The sequence below is a fragment of the Chanodichthys erythropterus genome, chromosome 16 (assembly GCF_024489055.1).
Source record: "Chanodichthys erythropterus isolate Z2021 chromosome 16, ASM2448905v1, whole genome shotgun sequence".
Taxonomy (NCBI): Eukaryota; Metazoa; Chordata; class Actinopteri; order Cypriniformes; family Xenocyprididae; genus Chanodichthys; species Chanodichthys erythropterus.
The window spans coordinates 47,969,053-47,989,924 of NC_090236.1; the positions used below are offsets into that span (position 1 = coordinate 47,969,053).

Sequence of the window (20,872 nt, forward strand, 5' to 3'; positions counted from 1 at the left end):
AGCTCTCTACAACACGCAGCAGTCCAGCCTTTCGAAACCCATGTCTCTGTGTCTTTGCCATGAGGAGGGTGACAAAATGACAACCATAATCAGAATGATGGGAAGTTTGAGCACGCTTGATTTAATCTAAACAGTAAACAAAAAAGTTGTTTGACCGGCAATTTCATTGGTCTAATGAAAGCTTCATGCCGCCAAAAAACATATATTAGCCACGTCATTGTTTAAGGTTTAAGGTGTTTAAGGTGTCTTAAGGTTTAAGGTGTCTTGGCAAAAGGGGAGATTGAAACTTTGTTTATCAGTTTGAAGTGCCTTAACAGGTTGCTAGACAGCGGTCCTGTCGTGTGAGGTTTAAATCCACTGTGACAGACAACAACAACAACAAAAAAACTCCCTAAGACTTCCTAGCTCTTCTATCCAGATAGCAAAATTCTCTGTTTTTACTGTTATTACTATTCCTTATGTTTTATTTTTTTTTATTTTTTCTTTAGCACTTTTCTTTAGCACTTTGAATTACCAATGTGTATGAAATGTGCTATACAAATAAAATTGCCTTGCCTTGCCAAATCAGTTCGGCCTCCCTGGTGGCACTGAGGGTGACTTTGTTCCCCTCTAGTGACTGGCCGGGGTTCTTTTCGGTTTCCTGGCCACATTCCCTTTAAGGGACCACTTTTCCACAGAAATGCTGGTCCCAGAAGCTCTGAGCTGCCTTGGAAGGCTTTCTGCGGAAGGCCTCTTTTAGGCTCAGCTTGGGCTGTTGGCCGTAGGGAATGCTGTCGCTGACATCCTTGCGTGACCCGAGGGTGAGCTGTTTCCGGTGTTTCTCTGAAACTGCTGGACGTTTGTCTAGTCATCTGGCATGCACTCTCCTTCAGCATGGTGGCATGGGTATATCATTCCCCTTAATGCGATTTCAACGCAGAGTTGAAAAGGGAACATTTCAGGTTACGTATGTAACCATAGTTCCCTGAGAACAGAGAACGAGACTCTGCGTTGTCCTGCCATGCTTCGGGTTGCCTGCAGAACAGTCCCTCAAGATGATAGATACTGACTGCTTCTCCAGGCGCTCCTTTTATATTTCCGGGTCGCGCCATATTACGTCATAGGCTGTCGCCGGCCAATAGAGATTGGAGTTGTTGGATAGTTGGCTTTCAGACACTGGGTCATGTGTGACATTCCCCAATGCGATTTCAACTTGTTCCCTGTTATCAGGGAACTACGGTTACATACGTAACCTGAGACGTTCTCCACAAATCCAATAATTGAAATTCTTGCATAACTTTTAACAGTGTGACACTTGATTGATTATGATTATGCAAAGTGTAAAAGCCACCATGTGAGATTTAGTCATTTTGATGCCTTTGAGAAACAAGTTTATCTTTTCGTATTTTTGTTACCATCTTATTCAATCGAAATTTCTTCTTCTTATTCAAAGCCTCATAGTTCTTTGCAACAACGTCACTGATGCAATAAATTTCTCATCGTTAGGAAAAAAATTCTTAACATCAACAGTCTTACCAAATGTCATATTTAGGAAGTCATTTATCTCTTGTAAAGTATACACATCTCCCACTATCTGTGATCCCATTTCAGAAATCTCAGAAAGCGTATCATCTTTCATCTCTGCATCACATCTTTCCGAATTTGACTGTTATCAGTAATGCTTTCAGCCAATAATTTGAGGGTCCGCTCCTCCACAACCGGGGCCAAACCGTCCTCTGATGCATTCGCTATCACGACCACAGTACTCGGCCCGGTGTTCTCCCCACTAGTCCCAGCTTTATGTGGGCATGCTAGCTTCATCATATATGCCTTTCCTTCGTGTAACACTCTTAAAGACACGTCTAAATTTGGTTCTTCCAAAAACATGAACATCTGTCTCTTGAAAGACATTACACGTTTTAACACTTTGTTTTTACAGCCGAGTGGTAGATCTTTTATCGCGATAGCAAACTTTCCATAACGTGAAAGTCCTCGCTCAATTTCATCATTCGAAATAAATGGAGGCACATTAGATACAGTAACTTTAGTTGTTGGAGCAACAAGTGATGAAACCACAACAAATTCTCCACTTACCACAATTCCATTGGTTATCTGGTGGCTTACCTCTTCTTTTACAAACACCACCACAGCTTTGTTCATACGAGAAGCCGATGAAATATTCTTGTACCCGATCTCCTCTCCAACCGCCATCAATACATCCTCCACAGTCACCGGCCGCAGGAACACACCTGACGCTGTGACGAAGGGAAACAGCTGCTGCTACCCCCACGGAGAGGGACGCCATCCTGATCCCAAACAAATCTAATCCCTAACCTAGTATCTCACACAAAAACTATATTCTTCTTTACATTGAAAAAATATTGTTTTAGAAAACGAAGAAAAGAAAGTAAAAAAATGTAAATACACAGAAAAAAGCCCAATAGTCACCCTCTCCACGTGGGAACCCTCAGACGCCCAAAACTCTCATCAAAGAGAGAGAGAGAGAAAGAGAGAGAGAGCAGGTTTCCCACTCTTTCATGAACACCAGATTCAAGGACTTTCAAGGACTTTTTCAAGCACCGTTTATTTTATATCAAGCACCTATCAAATTCACATTACTTATGGAGCGTCATGAAAGACCTCTACAGTACTTAACATTTTAATCATCCTATTGCTTTGCATCCATTTTAACCCGGAAGAGGAACAGAATCATTTGTACATTAATTTTGGAAATATATTAAAACTGTTTGCAGCTTTCTTATCCCTAATCTTAACAATTATTCCATACTAGTTTTGGTTTTCATTTTTTAATTATCTTTACTTCAGTAAAAACATTATAATGTAGAGAGAATATTATAAAAATACATTTTGCAATTGAGTGAAAAAAAAAAAAAAAAGGATTATATGGATCGTATTTGTGGCTTAAAGTCAGAATATATACAATATATTATAGTTCACATATCCATATAATTAAATACAGTAAAGTTATGCGTATTTGACGTGCTGTCCGGGGAGAGGGCTCCAAGCTCGAAATTTTGGCCCAAACCCACAGTATTCCCCCCGGTGTGGTAAAAGTAGATAGAACTATAAGTGAGGAGATGGAGTGGAGGAGGGATGCTGATAAACTCTCAGATGAACAGAGGCAAGTCTCTTACCTCTTGACAATGGTTGAGTTGATTAACTGAATGCTCTCCACCTGTGCTAATTAGGTTAATTATATGAACTTGCTCCTCCCGAACTTTGTTAATAAAACATCATATATAAGCTTGCAATTCTGAGAAAAAAAAAATCAGAATTGTAATTTATATATCACAATTCTTATGAGTTTCTTGTTAAACCTACTGTAGTTGAAATTGAAAAAAAAAAATGAAATTGAAAAGAAATTGAAAAAAAAAAGAAAAAAAAAAAGGATTATTAGTCATTATTTACTCACCGTAAGAGTTGTTTAAAACCCAAATACATTTCTTATGTTGAACATACAAGTTTTTTTTTTTTTTTTTTTGAAGAATGCGGGTAACCAAACAGCTGGTCCCCAGTGAGTTCCGTAGGAAAGAAATATTATGGATGTCAGTGGGTACTAGCAAATGTTTGGTTACCCATGTTCTTCAAAATATGCTCTTTTGTGTTCAGCACAAGACAAATTAATACAGGTTTGGATCAACTTTAGAGTGACAGAATTTCATTTTTGGTTGAACTATCCCTTTAAGGACAAGTCGCAGCATTTGTTGTCTGTCCCTTTAAGGCTCTTTCGCGCATTTAATATATTGACACAGATTCGATTTTCTCTCAATTGTTTAACTTTACACTTAACCGATGGTGTAAACCTTGTGTATATTGACAGTATTAGCAGAATAAGATGATTCGCATAACTTTGTCCAGCAAATGCAGTGTCTGACAAGGTTTTAGAGTGTTTAACTGGCAAGGCTTTAAAACGCATGAAAATAATAAACTTTTGCTATTGTGAATAACTGCAGTGTTCCGTGAGTATAACTCTACCGCTGTGTTAACATGTGATGTGAATGTATGTCGCTTTGTACTACACAGTATGTTGAGACAGAGGCGCCAGGACTGCAACTGACAGAAATATATAGCACGATACAACAATATTTCTTCAAAAGCAGATCGTGGAGACCTTTTAATCGTCCACGATCAAAATCGCACATCCCTATAAGAATGTTCATTTCGGACACAGCAAGTGTCACAGCTCAAATGTCCAAACCCCGCCGAATAACAAGCAAGGGGAAATACCGCAATGGAAAACAATATTCCAAAACAAATATACTAGGACTAAGAGGGGCATCTTATAATAAATTTTCACAAAATTTATTTCAAATTTAATTCAAGCACTTTCAAGGACCAATATTGTTTTCAAGTACTTTCCAGGCCTTGAATTCATGTGTCTGAAATCCAAGTACTTTCAAGAAGCGTGGGAACCCTGAGAGAGAGAGAGAGAGAGAGAATTGAATTTTTAAATCTACTTTATTTATACATTACATCCTATCTAAAAAAAAAAAAACATTCAGAAACACCAAAATATTATTCAATACAATGAGAAAAAATATCTATAATAATACACAATACATCATCATAATTCCATACATCTTTAAAATCCTCAATGTTCTTGCTTTCGCTAGACTCCTAAATGTACCATCCACATCATTTCCTTCCTTTCCTTCTATTTTTTTCCTTCTTGTCAAAACAATTGCTGTCTTTTTTGCTCTTCTATTTTCTCTCCTTTATTTAAAACCATAAATAAATCCAACATTACAAAATACAACTTTGAAGTCTACAAAAAATCTTTGAAGTCTTAAAAACAAAACCTCCAAACAATATAAAAACCAATGGAAAATCATTTCTCTATTCTCACAAAAAGGACATTTGCTATCAGTTGACTCATTTATAATAAATGCATTCACTGCAATGATTCCATGTAATAATTTCCAGTGCAAGTCTTCCCTATAATAAAAATCATTCCCAAATATTGTGCTGTTGCCTGCATCCTGTCAAAGTTGCATCCACAAATGTCCAACAAATGTCCCAATGTAATCACTTTTGCATCAAGCTGTCTGTTATTCCAGAGATTACTTGCCCCTTCCACCACAGGTTCATTTAGGAGCCAAAAAAGTGACATTGTGGTTGTCTTCCTTACTGTTCTTATAGACATCCAAGCTTTCAAAACACTGTGGGGTAATATAAAGGCAGATCTTTCAAATCTCTGTCCAAAAAAAGTTTTCAGAAAAGTCCCAATCATCTCACTTGCTTTAGTATGAGACTAGCTCCTGTCTTCCAAATATTGTTTTCACCAAAAAGAAACTTTTGCACAAATTGTAACCTGAAGGCAGTTTTTCGGCTCTCTAAGTGAACAAGATCTTTGGCCCCTTTATCCCTTGGTAAAAACAAAGCACATTGGGGAAGCCAGTGCAACTTGTTCCAGAAAAAAAATCAACAATTAAGGCTTGTAGTTTTGGTAACAAACCCATGGGTGGTTCGAGTGATACAAAATGATGACAGAGCTGACGCCACCAGATTATTAATTATAAGTGTACGCCCCCTGTATGACATCCTAGGTAGTAGCCATCTCCATCTTCTTAGTCTCTCATCAAATTTCTTCAACTCCTTCCCAGTTTCTTTTTACATATTGCTCATCACCCCAAGTAAACTCCTAAATACTTAAGTCCACCTGAAGTCCATTTTAAACCACCCAGTAAATTAGGTTTTCCTTCTTCCCACCCACCTACTTCTAAAGCAGCACACTTACTCCAGTTTATTTTAGCTGATGATAATTTTCAATATTCCTCCACCACCATTTCCATTTTTTCTTTATCATCTTTTCCCTTAACAACCACCATTATGTCATCAGCATATGCAGACAAATTTAATTTGTTTATCATTCAATAGTACTCCCACTAAAACCTTTTTCAATTTAAATAAAAACGGCTCAATTGCTATAGAATATAGCATCCCTGAAAGAGTACCCCTGCCTTATCCCTCTTTGAACATCAAAAGGTGCACTTAACACCCTGGAGTCAGCAGTATCTCTGGCGATACCACCTTGTTTTTCTTATCAGTGTGAAAAAGACTAAAATATTCTGTCAATTTTGGACATATCAATTAAGAGTTATATACCATTCTAATCTGTGAAATGTCGTCTTTTATTTGTGTACACTGAAAATGTTGTGCTTTTTGAAAAATAACGAAAACTAATGACGTGCGAACCGCAGTCTCTCTCTGAATGAAGTACAATCTGATAGTTCTCAGAAAATGAAACACAAAAATTAGACTTATGTCTAAAGAATTGTTTACTTGTCAGGTTTTAAATCATGTAAGTCAAATCGAAAATAAATATTCTCTGTTTATGTAATCTGTATGAAAAGAAAGACATGTCAGTATTTTGCGGCTCAGCTCATTATCCACTAATGCGGCCACACGCACAGACCGCTCGTGCTATTCAGACGCAAATTCTGAGGCGATCAATGCATCAGAGTGAACGCCCGCGTCAGCTCGGAAAAAAAGCATCAAGTTTAGTCAGTTTCATGTACTTTTCATCGTTTTGAGATGTGGTGAGGAATAATTCTAAAAGGATTTACCTCAGAAAAGCTGGTTTCAACGCTCTCAAGCTCGCCGGTTTCAACGCTCTCAAGCTCGCCGATTGCAGTGGACTTAAGCACCCTGGACGCGATGGACGAAATGGCTGCTTTGCCAGTGCCCACGGGCAAGATGGCCGCCCCTGCGGTGCTCAAGGATGCAGGGGTTGTTCCAGCCATTGAGTCCGCTCCAGCCAGTGAGTCCGCTCCAGCACAGCCTGCTCTCCTGGTCTGTCCTGTCTCGGCCCAGAGGGCTGTGCTCACTTTTTATGTCTTGGCTGTCCTACGTGCGTTGAGGAACTCGAGCTCTACTGCCGTCCCGGAGCAGCCCGAGCCCGCTGCCGTCCCGGAGCAGCCCGAGCCCGCTGCCGTCCCGGAGCAGCCCGAGCCCGCTGCCGTCCCGGAGCAGCCCGAGCCCGCTGCCGTCCCGGAGCAGCCCGAGCCCGCTGCCGTCCCGGAGCAGCCCGAGCCCGCTGCCGTATCGGAGCTGTCTGCTCTCCCTGATACGGCCATGGAGGCCGTCACCGAACTGCCCGCTCTCCTTGATACGGCCATGGAGGCCGTCACCGAACTGCCCGCTCTCCTTGATAAGGCCACAGAGCAGCCTTGGTCGGCCCTGCCACCACCGCCTGGACCATTTGCTCTACCGCTGCCACTCAGGCCATCTGCCCTGCTGGCGCCACCCGAGCTCCTTGCCCATGAACCCGCCAATGCCTCCCTTGATTTCCCCAAGAACTTTTTTGGGGGGGGCAGTATACCTAGGGGTGGGGAGCTTGTGGGTGGGGACCCTGCCCGGCCACTGCCGTCATTGGCCTTTGAACAATTATGGCCGTTTATGGACCCTAACCTGCCGTGGTTACCCAAGCCACCTGACCTACTGTGGTTACCCAAACCATCTAACCTGCCATGGCTGCCTGACCCGCCTGACCTGCTGTGGTTGCCCGACCCATCTGACCGGCCGTGGTTGCCCGAGCCACCTGACCTGCCGTGGTTGCCCGAGCCACCTGACCCGCCGTGGAGTTATGGCACTCCTGACCTGCACTGGTTGCCCGTAGCACCTGACCCGCGTTTATTCCCTGTCTGTTCTGCCTGTTACCGTTTGGACTGTTACCCTGTTTATCCCTGTCTGCCGCCTGCCTCGACCTCTTGCTTGTATACCGACCTGTGAGTGATATCTGCCTGTCCTGATCATTGCCTGTTCCTTGACCACGATTCTGCCTGTTCCTTGCTGTTCCTGTTCGCTCCTGATTGACCCTGCCTGTACGACCACTCTCACTTGTAAATAAATGCTGCACTTGGATCTCCTGCCTGAGTCTCCATTCGTAACAGAGGGTCATTATAAAGGTCATTGTGCAGTTCTTTGTCTTCTCAGTCACAGCATTATTCATGAAGAAGCACACCTCTCACATCTCTACTGTCTTTCTTGACAAAAAGTGTCTTACAAAATTTAAATCAATATATTGTTTTATATGTTGCCATTAATATGTTTATAAGCAACTGAAAAAAACACAAATGTCAGGGCATGTCAAAACCTTTTCCAGGGCCCCAAAAATCCTCAGACCCCAGAGGGTTAAACCACCATTGACCTTTACAATACTTTCAATGTCACTATATAGCATCTTAATTATATTAACAAAATCTTGGGGAAAACCAAAACTCTTAAGAACATTCCATAAATACTTGTGCTCTACTCGATCAAATGTTTTTTCTAGGTCCAATGAAATGAAACCAAATTTTTGACCTGTCAATCTAGCTACTACAAAGATGTCTCTAATTACAGCAATATTGTCAGTTATCGATCTTTCAGGCACACAATATGACCGATCAATACATTTGCCCCATCACTTTTTTTTAGCCTATTTGCCAAAGCTTTTGACAGTATTTTTAGATCTACACACAAAAGAGATACTGGTCTCCAGTTCTTGATCTCTTTTAAGTCACCCTTATTTGGCAACAAAGTCAATACTGCACACCTGCAGCTCAATGGTAGCTTTTCTTGAGAAATGCTATCACAAAAAAAACTCTTTATAAAAATCAACCGTGAGCCCATCAATAACCAACAATAACCTTCTTGAGGCTGTATGAGGTTCTAAATGATTTCTGCCATAAAATTAAAATCTCCAGCTAACAAAAGATAATGTTCAGGATCACAGTCTGGTAAAACATTAGGTAAGATCTCTAAAAAAATCCACTCTTTCACTTGCCCCAACAGGAGCATATACATTTATTAAAGTAAATGTTATTTTGTCATAATTTGCAGAAATCTTTAAAAGTCTTCCCCTTACAACCTCTTCTACCTCATAACTTATTGTAAGGAAATGTTCTGCAAAAAAAATAAAAAAATAAAAATAAAAATCCCAACATCAGCACTCATTTTAGTTTTATGACTCAAAATTGCAATCCCATCCCATTCCTTTTTCCAATCAACTTCATTTGAAGTATCACTGTGTGTCTCTTGTGCTAATGCTATATCAACATTCTTGATTCGTAGCATTTGAAAACACTGGTTTCTTATCCTTATATCTCTTGCTCAATTTTATTGTATTTAGTTTTAAATCAATAATTATAAAAAGAAACCATACACCTAAAGTCAGCCAAGCTAGACACCCTCTAATAATCTGTTTGCTTTCCATCATCCTACAATTGTTCTGTGCATAACATTTGCACTGTTTTTTTTTTTTAAACAATGTATATCTTGATTTGATAAACATTTATCACCTCTCTGTTTCATCAGGTTTTAGTTGAGTCAATGAATAGTTCACGGTCAGGAAAAAAATCGGTTACTATTACATTCCTTATACCTTTCGTACAACTTTAAAAAAATATTGTATTCTTTCTAAACTATATCCACTTCCACTTCCCTTTCTATAACTATATCCTTCCTTATCTCATTTTCAACAACTTCTGGAAAATCTGCCTCTTCACAACTAGAAACAAATTTTCGGCAGAGGAATCCTCCGATACATCATCTGTGTAACCATCATCCTTTTCTTTCACCACTTCTTGACTTTTTCTAGGTTCCTTAGGCTTTAAATCTTTTTCACCCATTTTAACATTCATTTTTACAGCTGGAACTTTAAATGTGTCATTTGTATCACGCAACATTATTTCTTCCTCTTCCATGTCAATTTCCACATTTTCTTTTGCCTCTCCATTTTGTGATAGTTCAATTTCTATGCTTTCACTCTCTATCTGCACATTACTTCTTTTTTCATTGTAACTTTTTGTTTCCTCATCAACCTTTTGTTTTTCAAACACCAATCCTTCGTTACTTTGATGTGCTCTGGGTTCTGATCCTGCCCTAACACCGCTCCCCTTATCTTTGGTACCACTTGTTTGCACCTCATCTTGCTCCTCTGCTTCACCCTGCAACGGGACCACTTGGTCAGAACACGAACAAGCTAAATGCCCATGTTTTCCACACTTGAAACATTTAATCGATTTGTTTGTTGCAAAAATTACATTATCAAATCCTTCGACCCTGAACTTTAACGCAATGTTCAACTCCTCTTCATCGTTTTTCAAAATCATATGAACCTGTCTCCGAAAGGAGACAACATGCTTCAAGAGAGGAGATCTACATACTAGTTATATCTTTTTAATTGTCAAGACAATCTGTCCATGTCTTTGCAATACTCGTTCTATTATCTCATCGCTTATGAATGGACACATGTTAGAGAGAACAACTTTCTTCGTGAGATTTACAAGCGGAGAAACTTAAAAAAAAACCTCATCTTTAACCACTACCCCTCGTTTAACGATTAAAGGCAGTTAAAAAAATGAATAAAAAAAAAAATCTATGGGATATTTTGAGCTGAAACTTCAGACACATTCAGGAGACACCTTAGACTTATATTACATCTTTTGAAAACACGTTCTACGGCACCTTTAAAGCTAAATAAAAAATAAAAAAATCCACTTTGATAGAAAAAAGAAGGAAAGAAAGGATAATCACTCACCACACTCTCAACCATGCACCTCACTCACCACGTTCGCACATGCACAGAGAGAGAGAGAGAGAGACACACACACAGACAGAGAGAGAGACACACACACACACAGACAGACAGACAGACAGACAGAGAGAGAGACAGACAGAGAGATTTTTGAGATTTTGCAAAAACTTTATTAAAACAGTTGTAAAAAAAATAACAATCAAATAAATAAAATCTAATTACATCAACACACTCTTGAAAATTAATCTCTACAACAGAGCAGAGCACATCTTTATAACACCCCATATTGGAACATTTTTCTAGATCGTTCATCAAACTGTAATAATTAAAATCTATTTTAAACAAACTTTTGAACAATTTGACAAATACAAAAACAGCATCATCATCTGCAGATCTTTCCACCTTATTTCATCTACTCATATATACACCCATCTCTTCTCTTCCCAAAATAAAATTAAAGAGTTGACACTGCTCGCTATTTTTTTTTTTTTTTTTTTTTTGGGGGGGATGGGGAGAATACCTATAACCTAAAATAAACAAGTCTTTGGAAAAAACTACCAAACAATTTAAAAACATCTTCCAACATAAAGAACAGTGGCAAGAGACAACAACAATCAATAAAACAGTGAAAAACTCTCTCTCGAAGAGTACAAAAAGGACAGTCATGATTAATATCAGAGTTAACAGCCAGCATTAACAAAGCATTAACAAACCAAAGCATTAACAGCCATGGCTGTATGTAAAACCCTCCATTGCAAATCAGCAACCTTCTTCAACAATGGTGGTTTGTACAGCGCTGTCCATTCAGGTCCAACACCATCATTCAAATCTAAGCAAGCTCTCCACGGAATGTCAATTTTACCATTTAATTTATCTTTGTTCAAAATTTTAACAATCAATCTGTATAACAATTTCTTATCAGTATCATGCACAGACACACAAGAATTATTAGTTTTTCTAAAAAAAATAAAATAAAAACAAAAACTGTACAGTCCTAAAAATATGGGGGAACCTTCACCAAAGCAAAAATATCATCAACACTTGGCTGAATAGACACATCACAACAAAATTGCAACAATGTAAGTTCAGAATCTGTTAAAGCTTCTTTCCACTTTTTGAGCAACAAGGCAATAATATGTGACCTGATCCAGCAAAATGAGTCACAGTGACCCAAATAAAGACTCATAAATCCAAAATTCTAGCAAGGAGAGTCAAAAGGTAGGTATCATTTGATAGAAAACATTTTAAATTTTAAGAAAATATAAATTACATTACATTTAGACATTTTCTTGCTGAGAAACAACTGATAAAAAACAAAAATATATATACTTTTTTAATATAATTTTTCTTTTTTTTTGACATGGAATAACTCAGGAACACAATAAGATCGCTAAAAAAATATTTTTTGGTGATGCTCTCCTATATGTGAGCTGCATCTGGTTCAAATTTCGTGGTGATAGCATAAAGAATAGTTTGAAAAATTGTTGTTCATTTTTTCCGCAGCAAGGTGGCGCCAACGGGCGGTAAACTCCGGTTTAGAGATGCTTCTCAGCACTCGTTAGGAGTTTTCCAAAATGATAGCAAAAAAGATCCAAAAAAGATGAGATTCTAAGCTTTAAAATCATATCTATTTTGTGTTATTCCACGTTGGATGGGTCCGGGAACATTGGATACACACTGCATCCCGGAGAGATGAGAGAAATGTTTTTAGCCAAGTATGTTAAATCATTCCGTGAGTAATATCTTGTGATCAACGCAATATATTATATTGACTTTGGATTCATTTTAATCTTGAGAATCTGCTTTAAATATTGATGTGCCATTTTTATGATCTGTGCATTTTTCATGAAGTTATGAGCACGTGAAATATACATACCTGTATTCAGTTAGCGGCTGTGCTATTTTTGTTGTAAACGCATATTACTCAGACTCATTAGAGGGTGAAAACAATGCAACAGAAGCATGTTGGAGGCTTGATATGAAAGTTTAAAGTCTTTGGTTTTGTATGCAAAAAGTGCTACCTATATGGATTCAATTTTTATTGGCTTTTAAAGAGAGACACGCAAATGGGAGTTTTATTTAATAAGGCGCGCTAGTCTGACAGGAGGATGGCTGGACAGATTGCGTGCCTGTCAGTCGAAACAGGGCTTCCCATTTAGGTCAGTGTGTTTACATTTCTAAGCTGTTTGATTGGTTCTATACAATGTGTAACACCATATTTGCAGAGCAGAGATAATGACGTTTCAGGGGATACCGGGAAATGCTCATAAGTGATGAGAGGAGCTGAGAACTTCATTTCCAGCGAATTTAGTAAAACCATGTCAAATTTAATAGCCATTTAAATACCTTTACTCAATTATATGGACTACAAAACTTTGGGAGATTATTTTTGAAAGTCTGGTCTTTAAAATTAGCTTTAAAAAAAATAATTGGCCCATATCTTAAAATAGAACGTTGCCACTTCTGACTCATTTCGCCAGAGCGGGTCACATATGGACAGATTGCACCTTTAAATGAGAGGCAAGGGCATTGCATTGTCCATGTTTGCACCTGTAACACCTGTAGACATACAAAACTGTCTGAGAAAACTGGGACTTATTTGACAGGTTGCACTCAAATGTGTTCCATACACGACTGGCTCTTGAAGAAGCCAAAACAGTGAACTGTGATGTTCTGCCCTCTTCATTTTAAACAAATTCCAGACTTTGCACAGCCCATTGTAAAAACTTGGCAGTCCACTAGTGTTGAGCTGCTTTAAATCCATCAGAAACAATGCTCTGTTCAGGCCAAGTCAGAAACCTCTGCACAGACTGGAAACGAAAAGTTGCCCCTCTACTGTTCAGATGAATCAAGCCTTGTCCTCCATCTTTCGGCAAAAATAGTACACTTTGGGGAGTCCAATGCAGGTCGTCCCAAAAGAAATCCACTATCATCTGGCAATACAACATTACATTTTATCAAAAACATAATCCCAGTTTTTAAAGACAAAAGTTTCTTCACCCAAAAACACACCTAAGTGTTTTAACCGTTCTCCTGGCAACCGCCAAACCCAGACTCGTCCATCGGATTGCCAGGCAGAGAAGCGTGATTCGTCACTCCAGAGAACATGTCTCCACTTTACACCACTGCATCCAACGTTTTGCATTGCACTTGGTGATGTAAGGCTTGGATGCAGCTGCTCGGCCATGGAAACCCATTCCATGAAGAGCTCTACGCACCGTTCTTGAGCTAATCTGAAGGCCACACAAAGTTTGGAGGTCTGTAGATATTGACTCTACAGAAAGTTGTCAACTTCCTCGCACTGTGCGCTTCAGCATGCGCTGAGCCCGCTCTGTGATTTCACGTGGCCTACCACATCGTGGCTGAGTTGCTGTTGTTTTCAATTGCTTTCACTTTGTTATGATACCGCTAACAGTTGACCGTGGAATATTTAGTAGTGAGGATATTTCACAAATGGACTTATTGCACAGGTGGCAACCTATCACGGTACCACGCTTGAATTCACTGAGCTCCTGAGAGTGACCCATTCTTTCACAAATGTTTGAACACCTGAATTCAATGATTTGGAGGGGTGTCCCAATACTTTTGGCAATATAGTGTATATTGCACCCTGGTAAAAATCACACCCTGTAAAACAGTTCTAAGTTTATGTAATAAAGGTTCAAAAGCCAGAGAATATAACATACCAGACAGGGCACAGCCCTGTCTAATTCTGTCTAAGTCTTGAATTTATTGATAAAACCAGGAGTAAAACCAAAAGTAATGTTTGCCATAAATATTTGTGTTCAACATGGTCAAAAGCTTTTTCCTGATCAATAGAAACAATTCCCATTTTAAGACCAAAAAGTTTAGAGATTTTTAACAAGTATTGAATGAGAACAATATTATCAGAAATCAACCTGTCAGGAATACAGTAAGTCTGAAGCAGGGACACGGGTCTCCAGTTTTTTTATGAGCTGCAGGTCGCCTTTTTTAGGCAGAAGGGTAAGAACTGCCCACTTAATACTACATTATATTTCCCTTTTCAGAAAGGTATACAATTTCAGAACACCACAAAAGTCATGACAAAAGTACATATAGCAGAATTAACAACCTTTCACATTTGGAAGCAAAACCCTTTAAGTGTCCACCCAATATTAAAGTCCAGAGTTACCACAAATGTCCTTGGTTCATCACTCCATTGTAGATGTTAGGATGTTACAAAGAATGAGATCGAATTTCACCCATCAAAAGTTAATCCACAGTTTTTAAAGGAGTTCAGATATAATCCCAAATTGAGGAGAACAAGAAGTCAAAGTCTTGAACCAGATGAGATGTCCTCAAAATCAAGTAGATACAAAACACCTCTGGACAAAACACAACAAAACAAACAATACAACATGAGGTTCAGCAAACAAAATACATTTTCCACTATAAAACCTCTGATAAGGATAAAGAAACCAATAAACTCACATTGGCTACGTTTACATGCACCAATTTTCATCAATCCGAATGAATTGAATCCGAAAGCAGATCTGTTTACATGTATCTTAACATTGTAATCTGATTTGAATATCTGTTTATATGTGTTTTATATACATTCCGACTATATATAATCGGATATATAATATTATTATTATATTATAATATTTAATATTATATATTCCGATCTGCACGTGTGACGTCATATCAATCACACTTGTGGTAACCCGGGATGTGTCGACAGACGATGATTGTTACATTCTTCTAGTCTATTATTGTAAATATTAGGTTTGGCTTCTTTTATTATTAAATTAATAATAAAAGGATAATAAAAGATTAGGCTATTAGCTCTCTTTGAAAATGTTTTAAACATTTTTTTTTTAAGTCTATTATACAATGAATTATAGGCATGTAATTAAAATTATTAAGAGTGTAGGCTATAATATTTCCTAACACCGCACTCATCAATGGAATTAAGTGCAGCTTTACTTCAAGAACCGACTTAAAAAAAAAAAAAAAAAAAACCTGTTTAACATGAAATACTATTATTCTCATTTGTTTCACTAGCCTATATGTATGGCCACAAGAGAAATAATGGAATAAATTAAGACAGTTATATACCGTTATCAGCATATTATGTTGAAATTCGGCTCTGAGAGAATATGCTCCGTTATTGCAGTGTCAGACAGCTCCGTCACATTTTACTTTCAATTTCTCTAGTAAACACTGACCGAGGTTGAGACTTTTTCACCGGCATAACTCTTGCGCAGTTTGCACGTTGCTTCTTGTGTGATATCCATTGGCTCCCCTTCTTGTTTTAAAATGGAAATATTTCCAATATTATGACGAAGGGATGCAGCTACACCACTGCCTGTTGGCATACATCTTTACAACTAAAGACATGAACGTGAACTTGCGCACTGCGTAATGCGTGTCAACATTGCACTGCATGTGCCCCTGAGACTTCTGAATACGATTGAGAAAGTAGTCGAATTCAAGCGTTTACATGGTAATTTTTTGCTGTTGGATCGGATTAGAAAAGAAATAAACCACCCCTTCCAATTCGATCGAAATTTAATTTGGATCGAGCTCAATCGGATTGATTAAGGTGTTTACATGAACGTTTTTCAGTCCGATTGAGCCGTCAATCAGATTACAAATGGATTATTTGGGTGCATGTAAACGTAGCCACTGAGATGTAGAACATAAATGTTCCTCAACAAGGGTTTCCAAGATGAAAGCAAGGAGAGAGCAAACACTCCCAGCTAACAGGTATCTCTTACGGTGTGTTCCAAACGGGATATATTGCCCTCCGAAGGGCACTTCGGAGTGAAAACAATCATGGCCGCCATACTGAAGGGTCGTTCCAAAACAAATTGCTCAAAACTGGCCACTTCAAAGGGCCCTTCGGAATGCAGGGAAATTGTTTGACGTCACAGAATAGGTACAGAAAGGTTAGGAGTTTGACCTTACCTATAAATGTATGTATAATATTTTTCTATACTACAATATTCATACAAGTTAGATTTGGTATATTATTATGGTCAAAATGACATTGTACTTCAACAAAAATAATTTACAGCTCCCATTACCAGTCCATTCAAATGTTTCAAATACATAGACACAATATACATTATATTTAACGTAAAAGACTAGCAGTAGCTTATAATGTTACTACAGTAAATTAATGCCTATTAATACAAAGAGTAAACCAGGGGAAAAAAGACGAAAGCGCCTCCTTGATTGTCTCATTAAGATGATGCTGAAGTGTGCTCCAAAAAAATTGTTTTTTTTACCCCTGCACCCTTCATCCCTTCGAAGCTCTCACTCTGAAGGGTAAACCCTTTGAAGGGATTAGGGCATAGGGATGAGCCCTTCCAAATGGAACGCAGGGTTACTCACACTTCCTCCTTCCTTTTAGTCTCTGACCTAAAGAAATCTCCCTGATAAGGACTCCCTAGTGCCCTCTAATGGCAGGGAGTAAAATTACAACTTACTCTAAGCAAAGAAGACAGGTAACAGTTTGCTGGAACTGTTATAGCATACTTTGCAAAGTTCACCCAGGGAGATATCTGCTTCCAACACTGCATTACTCAAAGCCCCTTATGCTGGAACCCCAAGCAGGTTAGTTAACACAGTTCTTCTACCTCAGACTCCAGAGCTTTCACTGACTTTAGTAACATAACAATTAAATTGACAACTGTTTTGTTTCAACTTTTTCCAAAGTCCCACCACTGTTGTAAAGACATAAAATCATTATTTTGTATTTTTATGACTTTTCCAAAAGGATACAAAGATGTCTTTAAAAATTGTATCTTCTAGTACAGCTGTATTACAGTGCCAATAGGCACTACTGGGATTTACGTATTTCAGAAAGACACAAATGAACAAGTGAGTGATCAGAAACAACAACAACAATAATAACAACAATAAAATTATATTTAAAACAATAAAAACAATCAAGTCTGGCTTCACAAGCTTCACAAATCTTTTGTTTCGAATCAGTGGTTCGGCTCGCCTATGAAACTGCCAAACTGCTGAAATCATGTGACTCTTGCGCTCCGAACCACTGATTCGAATCAAAAGATTTGTGAAGCTTCAATGCAATGTTCTGAAATTGCCCATGACTAGATATTGTTGAAAAGTAGTTCCCTTTTGAAAGGGAACTCAACTCTGCGTTCACTTCAATGCAATGAGGAACGTCCATGCGACTCGATGTCGAAAGCCAAATGTCAACAAACTCCAATCCTATTGGCGGGCGACAGCCCATGACGTAATAGGGCGCGACCCCAGAAGTATAAAAGGAGCACCTTGTGGAACAGCCAGTATCTCTTTGTCTTTTCTCTTTGTCTAGCCATTGTTTCAACAAATGGTAAGAAAGCATTTGGTAAACATGTCTTCTGAGAATGTTTGCAAGAAAAAGCGCTTTAGGAAGTGTGCTGACCTGTGTCTGCGGTTTCTGACACCGGAGGACACGCACAACCTTTGCGTCTTCTGTTTGGGCGAAGAGCACGCACAGACGGTGCTCGAGGGTGCTGTCTGTGTCAAATGTGAGCGTCTCCCAATGAAGACGCTCCGTTCTTGTCTGGCCCTCTTCCCGAGGGGAGAGGCACCGGCGCCTGTGCCTGGTGGTTCTGGCCCCACTCATGCTCTGGCAGAGTGGTGGCTGCAATCATGGGGCTCGCAGGTGGAGCTTGCCGCGGAGTTTGAGAGAGGGGTGAACCTTTCTCAGCCTCCAGCAGTGGCTGATGAGGACGTGCTCTTGGATGATGACGATGTCATATCATTGACATTGTTGGATCCAGGAGCCAGTGCTCTTCTGGCTGCTAGCCCTAGGGAGCAGGAGATGGCTGTGGAAGAGCTGCTCCTTCCAGGCCTGCACACGATGGCAGTGTTGCAGGCTTATCTGCTCAAAGATCTGGATCAGGGGCAAGGTTTATCCCCTGAAGCGGTAGAAGAACGGTGCCAGACCATGGATCTCACTCTTCGGGCCACCAAACAAAGCGCATATATATATAGGATGGCATGTGCATTCAAAGTTTTCTGCTTTTTTAAGTTCTATCACCACTGCCCTACATCTAAATACATTTATGTGAGCTTACTTGTTGCTGCCACAGGTCAGCTTTTGCTATTATGGGTAGGCCTTTTTCGGCCTCTATTATTAGCATGGTGTAAGAAATTGGAGTCTGCCTCGACCCAATTTCCACTCCAAAGTATATTTTAGCATGAGCTCATCCCCAAAATGGCTTAATTATCATAGAGAAGAAGAAAGTCAACTGGTATATTGTTTATGTACTATTTGGTTGATCAAATCCTGAGCAAATGGTAATCAATTGTAGAATGGGAATGTGTGTGGGACACAGAGAACTATCTCAGACAATGAGGTGTCACAACTTAACATTAACATTAACATACAGACCACAGCTGGTAAAACATGAGAAACCACATTTACATCAAGAGTGGTAAACTGTAGATAGGATAAAAGGTTTGAGATTTGGATGTTCTGGGTTCATTCCGACTCCGATGAACCTAAGGTGCTATGTGTACTTTGTCACTGCTACGCTGCAATAAACTTCCTCATCATTTTTTCTTACAATGGTGACTTTTCTTTGTAGAATGTTGTCACTGAGTGCTTCACCTGCTGGTTTGCATACTCAGGTTAATTTTAGAAACATTTCAGTTAATTTGGTGTTTATTCTAGCTCCCTGTTGGTGATCTTGCAACAGTTATTATTTGCTACATAACTTTGAAGATGTAGGATTTGTTATTCAGCCTCCTTCTAGTTTCTAGCAGCTTTTTAGCTCTGTTGTTAGTATTATGTGTTTGCTCACATAGACTTAACAGTGCCACAGGTCTTTCAGGTCTTTGGGCCCCTTTGGTAGTAGGTGACGTTTGTTGTACCCCTCTGCTTTAAAGTTAAAGGGTTTCTTCCATAGTACACTTCTCGTTGGATTGTGTTGGGTAGATTTTTCTCAACTGTGTGGCTCAATATAGGTATGTTCCATGCTTGTGAGGAAATATATAATCTCTGTTTAATTTCATATCAAATCCTATTTGGTAGGCTCCTTTTAATTACGGCCTCCATTTTTTGCATGCCCAAAGAGTGTGTGGCAAGGGGGGCGCAAATAACAAACACCTGTCTCTTGTTTCAGTAATTGGCGTGGAGAGAGTATAAAACACCAGGAGAAACAGGACCGAGCGAGAGAGAGAAGGACTAGGCTGCTGTACTCCCCGACGCTTTTGGAAAGCCGGATATTTATTTTGATGATTGTTTTTGTGCTGGTTTGCACCTTTTTTGTTATTCCTTATTTTTGTGTTAATAAAAGCAGCCAATAGTCAAAGCCGACCCTGTCCTCTTCCTTCCTGAGTAAAAGAACATTGGTGTTAAGCTGCAGTATAACTTAGAGCAGGAGAGTTGTTAGGCCTGATGAGGTCTATATGTGTACTGAGTTTCACACTAACACATGCAAGCGCGTTTGATATACGGACCAAGTTTTCGAACCCCATTCAAGGGGGCGCCGTAGAGCCCCTGTGCCACGCCTGGGTCCCAGCCTCTGCGGCGTTCTAATGGCAGAAGATTCCAATGTTTGTGCCAGTTTTCAAGAGTTTTTGAGCATGTTAAGTCCCCCAAAATGCCCTGGATGTTGAAAAAAAAAATCTCCTTAGAAAAACAATAGGGGTTGTACAAAAGCCTCCATGAGGGATTCACATCTCTTGGCACAGAAAGTTAAGTTCTTTATTTAGTATCTATTCTCTTTGTTCAAATGTCCAAAGTGCACAAATTTAGCACAAATATGATAGACCGTTTTCTTCCCCATACTTTGGAAATCCAAACATTCAAACCCCTTTAGCAAAAAAAACTTTAGTATTCTTTTCAATTTTATAATTTTTTTGGGACAGCTTTTAATGCCGGAAAAGTCTCAAATGATAAGCCATTAAATAAAGCAGAATCTACAAATGAGGTGAATACCTGGGGGAAACAAGCTTTAAAGTTTTTGACTACCCCTTCCATTATTCTTACTGACTTAATCCCAACCTCATCAGCAAGTGACTGAGCCATTCACCACTGACCTCTTGTTATATCAAGCAAGTCCATAACTCTAGTTATTCCAGCATTCAAAAACGTTTTAATTACAGAACCTGATAATGGAGGTTGTATATTAAAAAAAAGGATTAAAAAACAAAGGTTCTGCACATTCATAATTTTCATCGCCCAATCTTGAAAATTTGAACAAACACCATGATCGAAAAATTGATACATAGAATTTAAAAAGAGAACAATGCACATTTTCAACATATGGCTTCTCAATTAAAAATAACTCTTTATCAAACAATAATCAATCCAAGGCATACCATAAGAGCAGTACAGCAGTTTTTGCAATGTTTGTAGTC

The 20,872-nt window shown here is 39.0% G+C and overlaps 1 protein-coding gene across 1 annotated transcript in view; it reads right to left on the minus strand.

Moving 5' to 3' along the window:
- Window positions 1-14,428: 14,428 nt before the first annotated feature.
- The window catches only part of mier1b (mesoderm induction early response 1b, transcriptional regulator), a 233,968-nt gene continuing 227,524 nt past the window's right edge, over window positions 14,429-20,872 (minus strand). Inside the window, exon 10 of the mRNA XM_067362729.1 lies at window positions 14,429-14,865. Coding sequence (XP_067218830.1) covers window positions 14,777-14,865 — 89 coding nt within the window. The 3' untranslated portion in view covers window positions 14,429-14,776. The remainder of the gene's footprint in view (window positions 14,866-20,872) is intronic.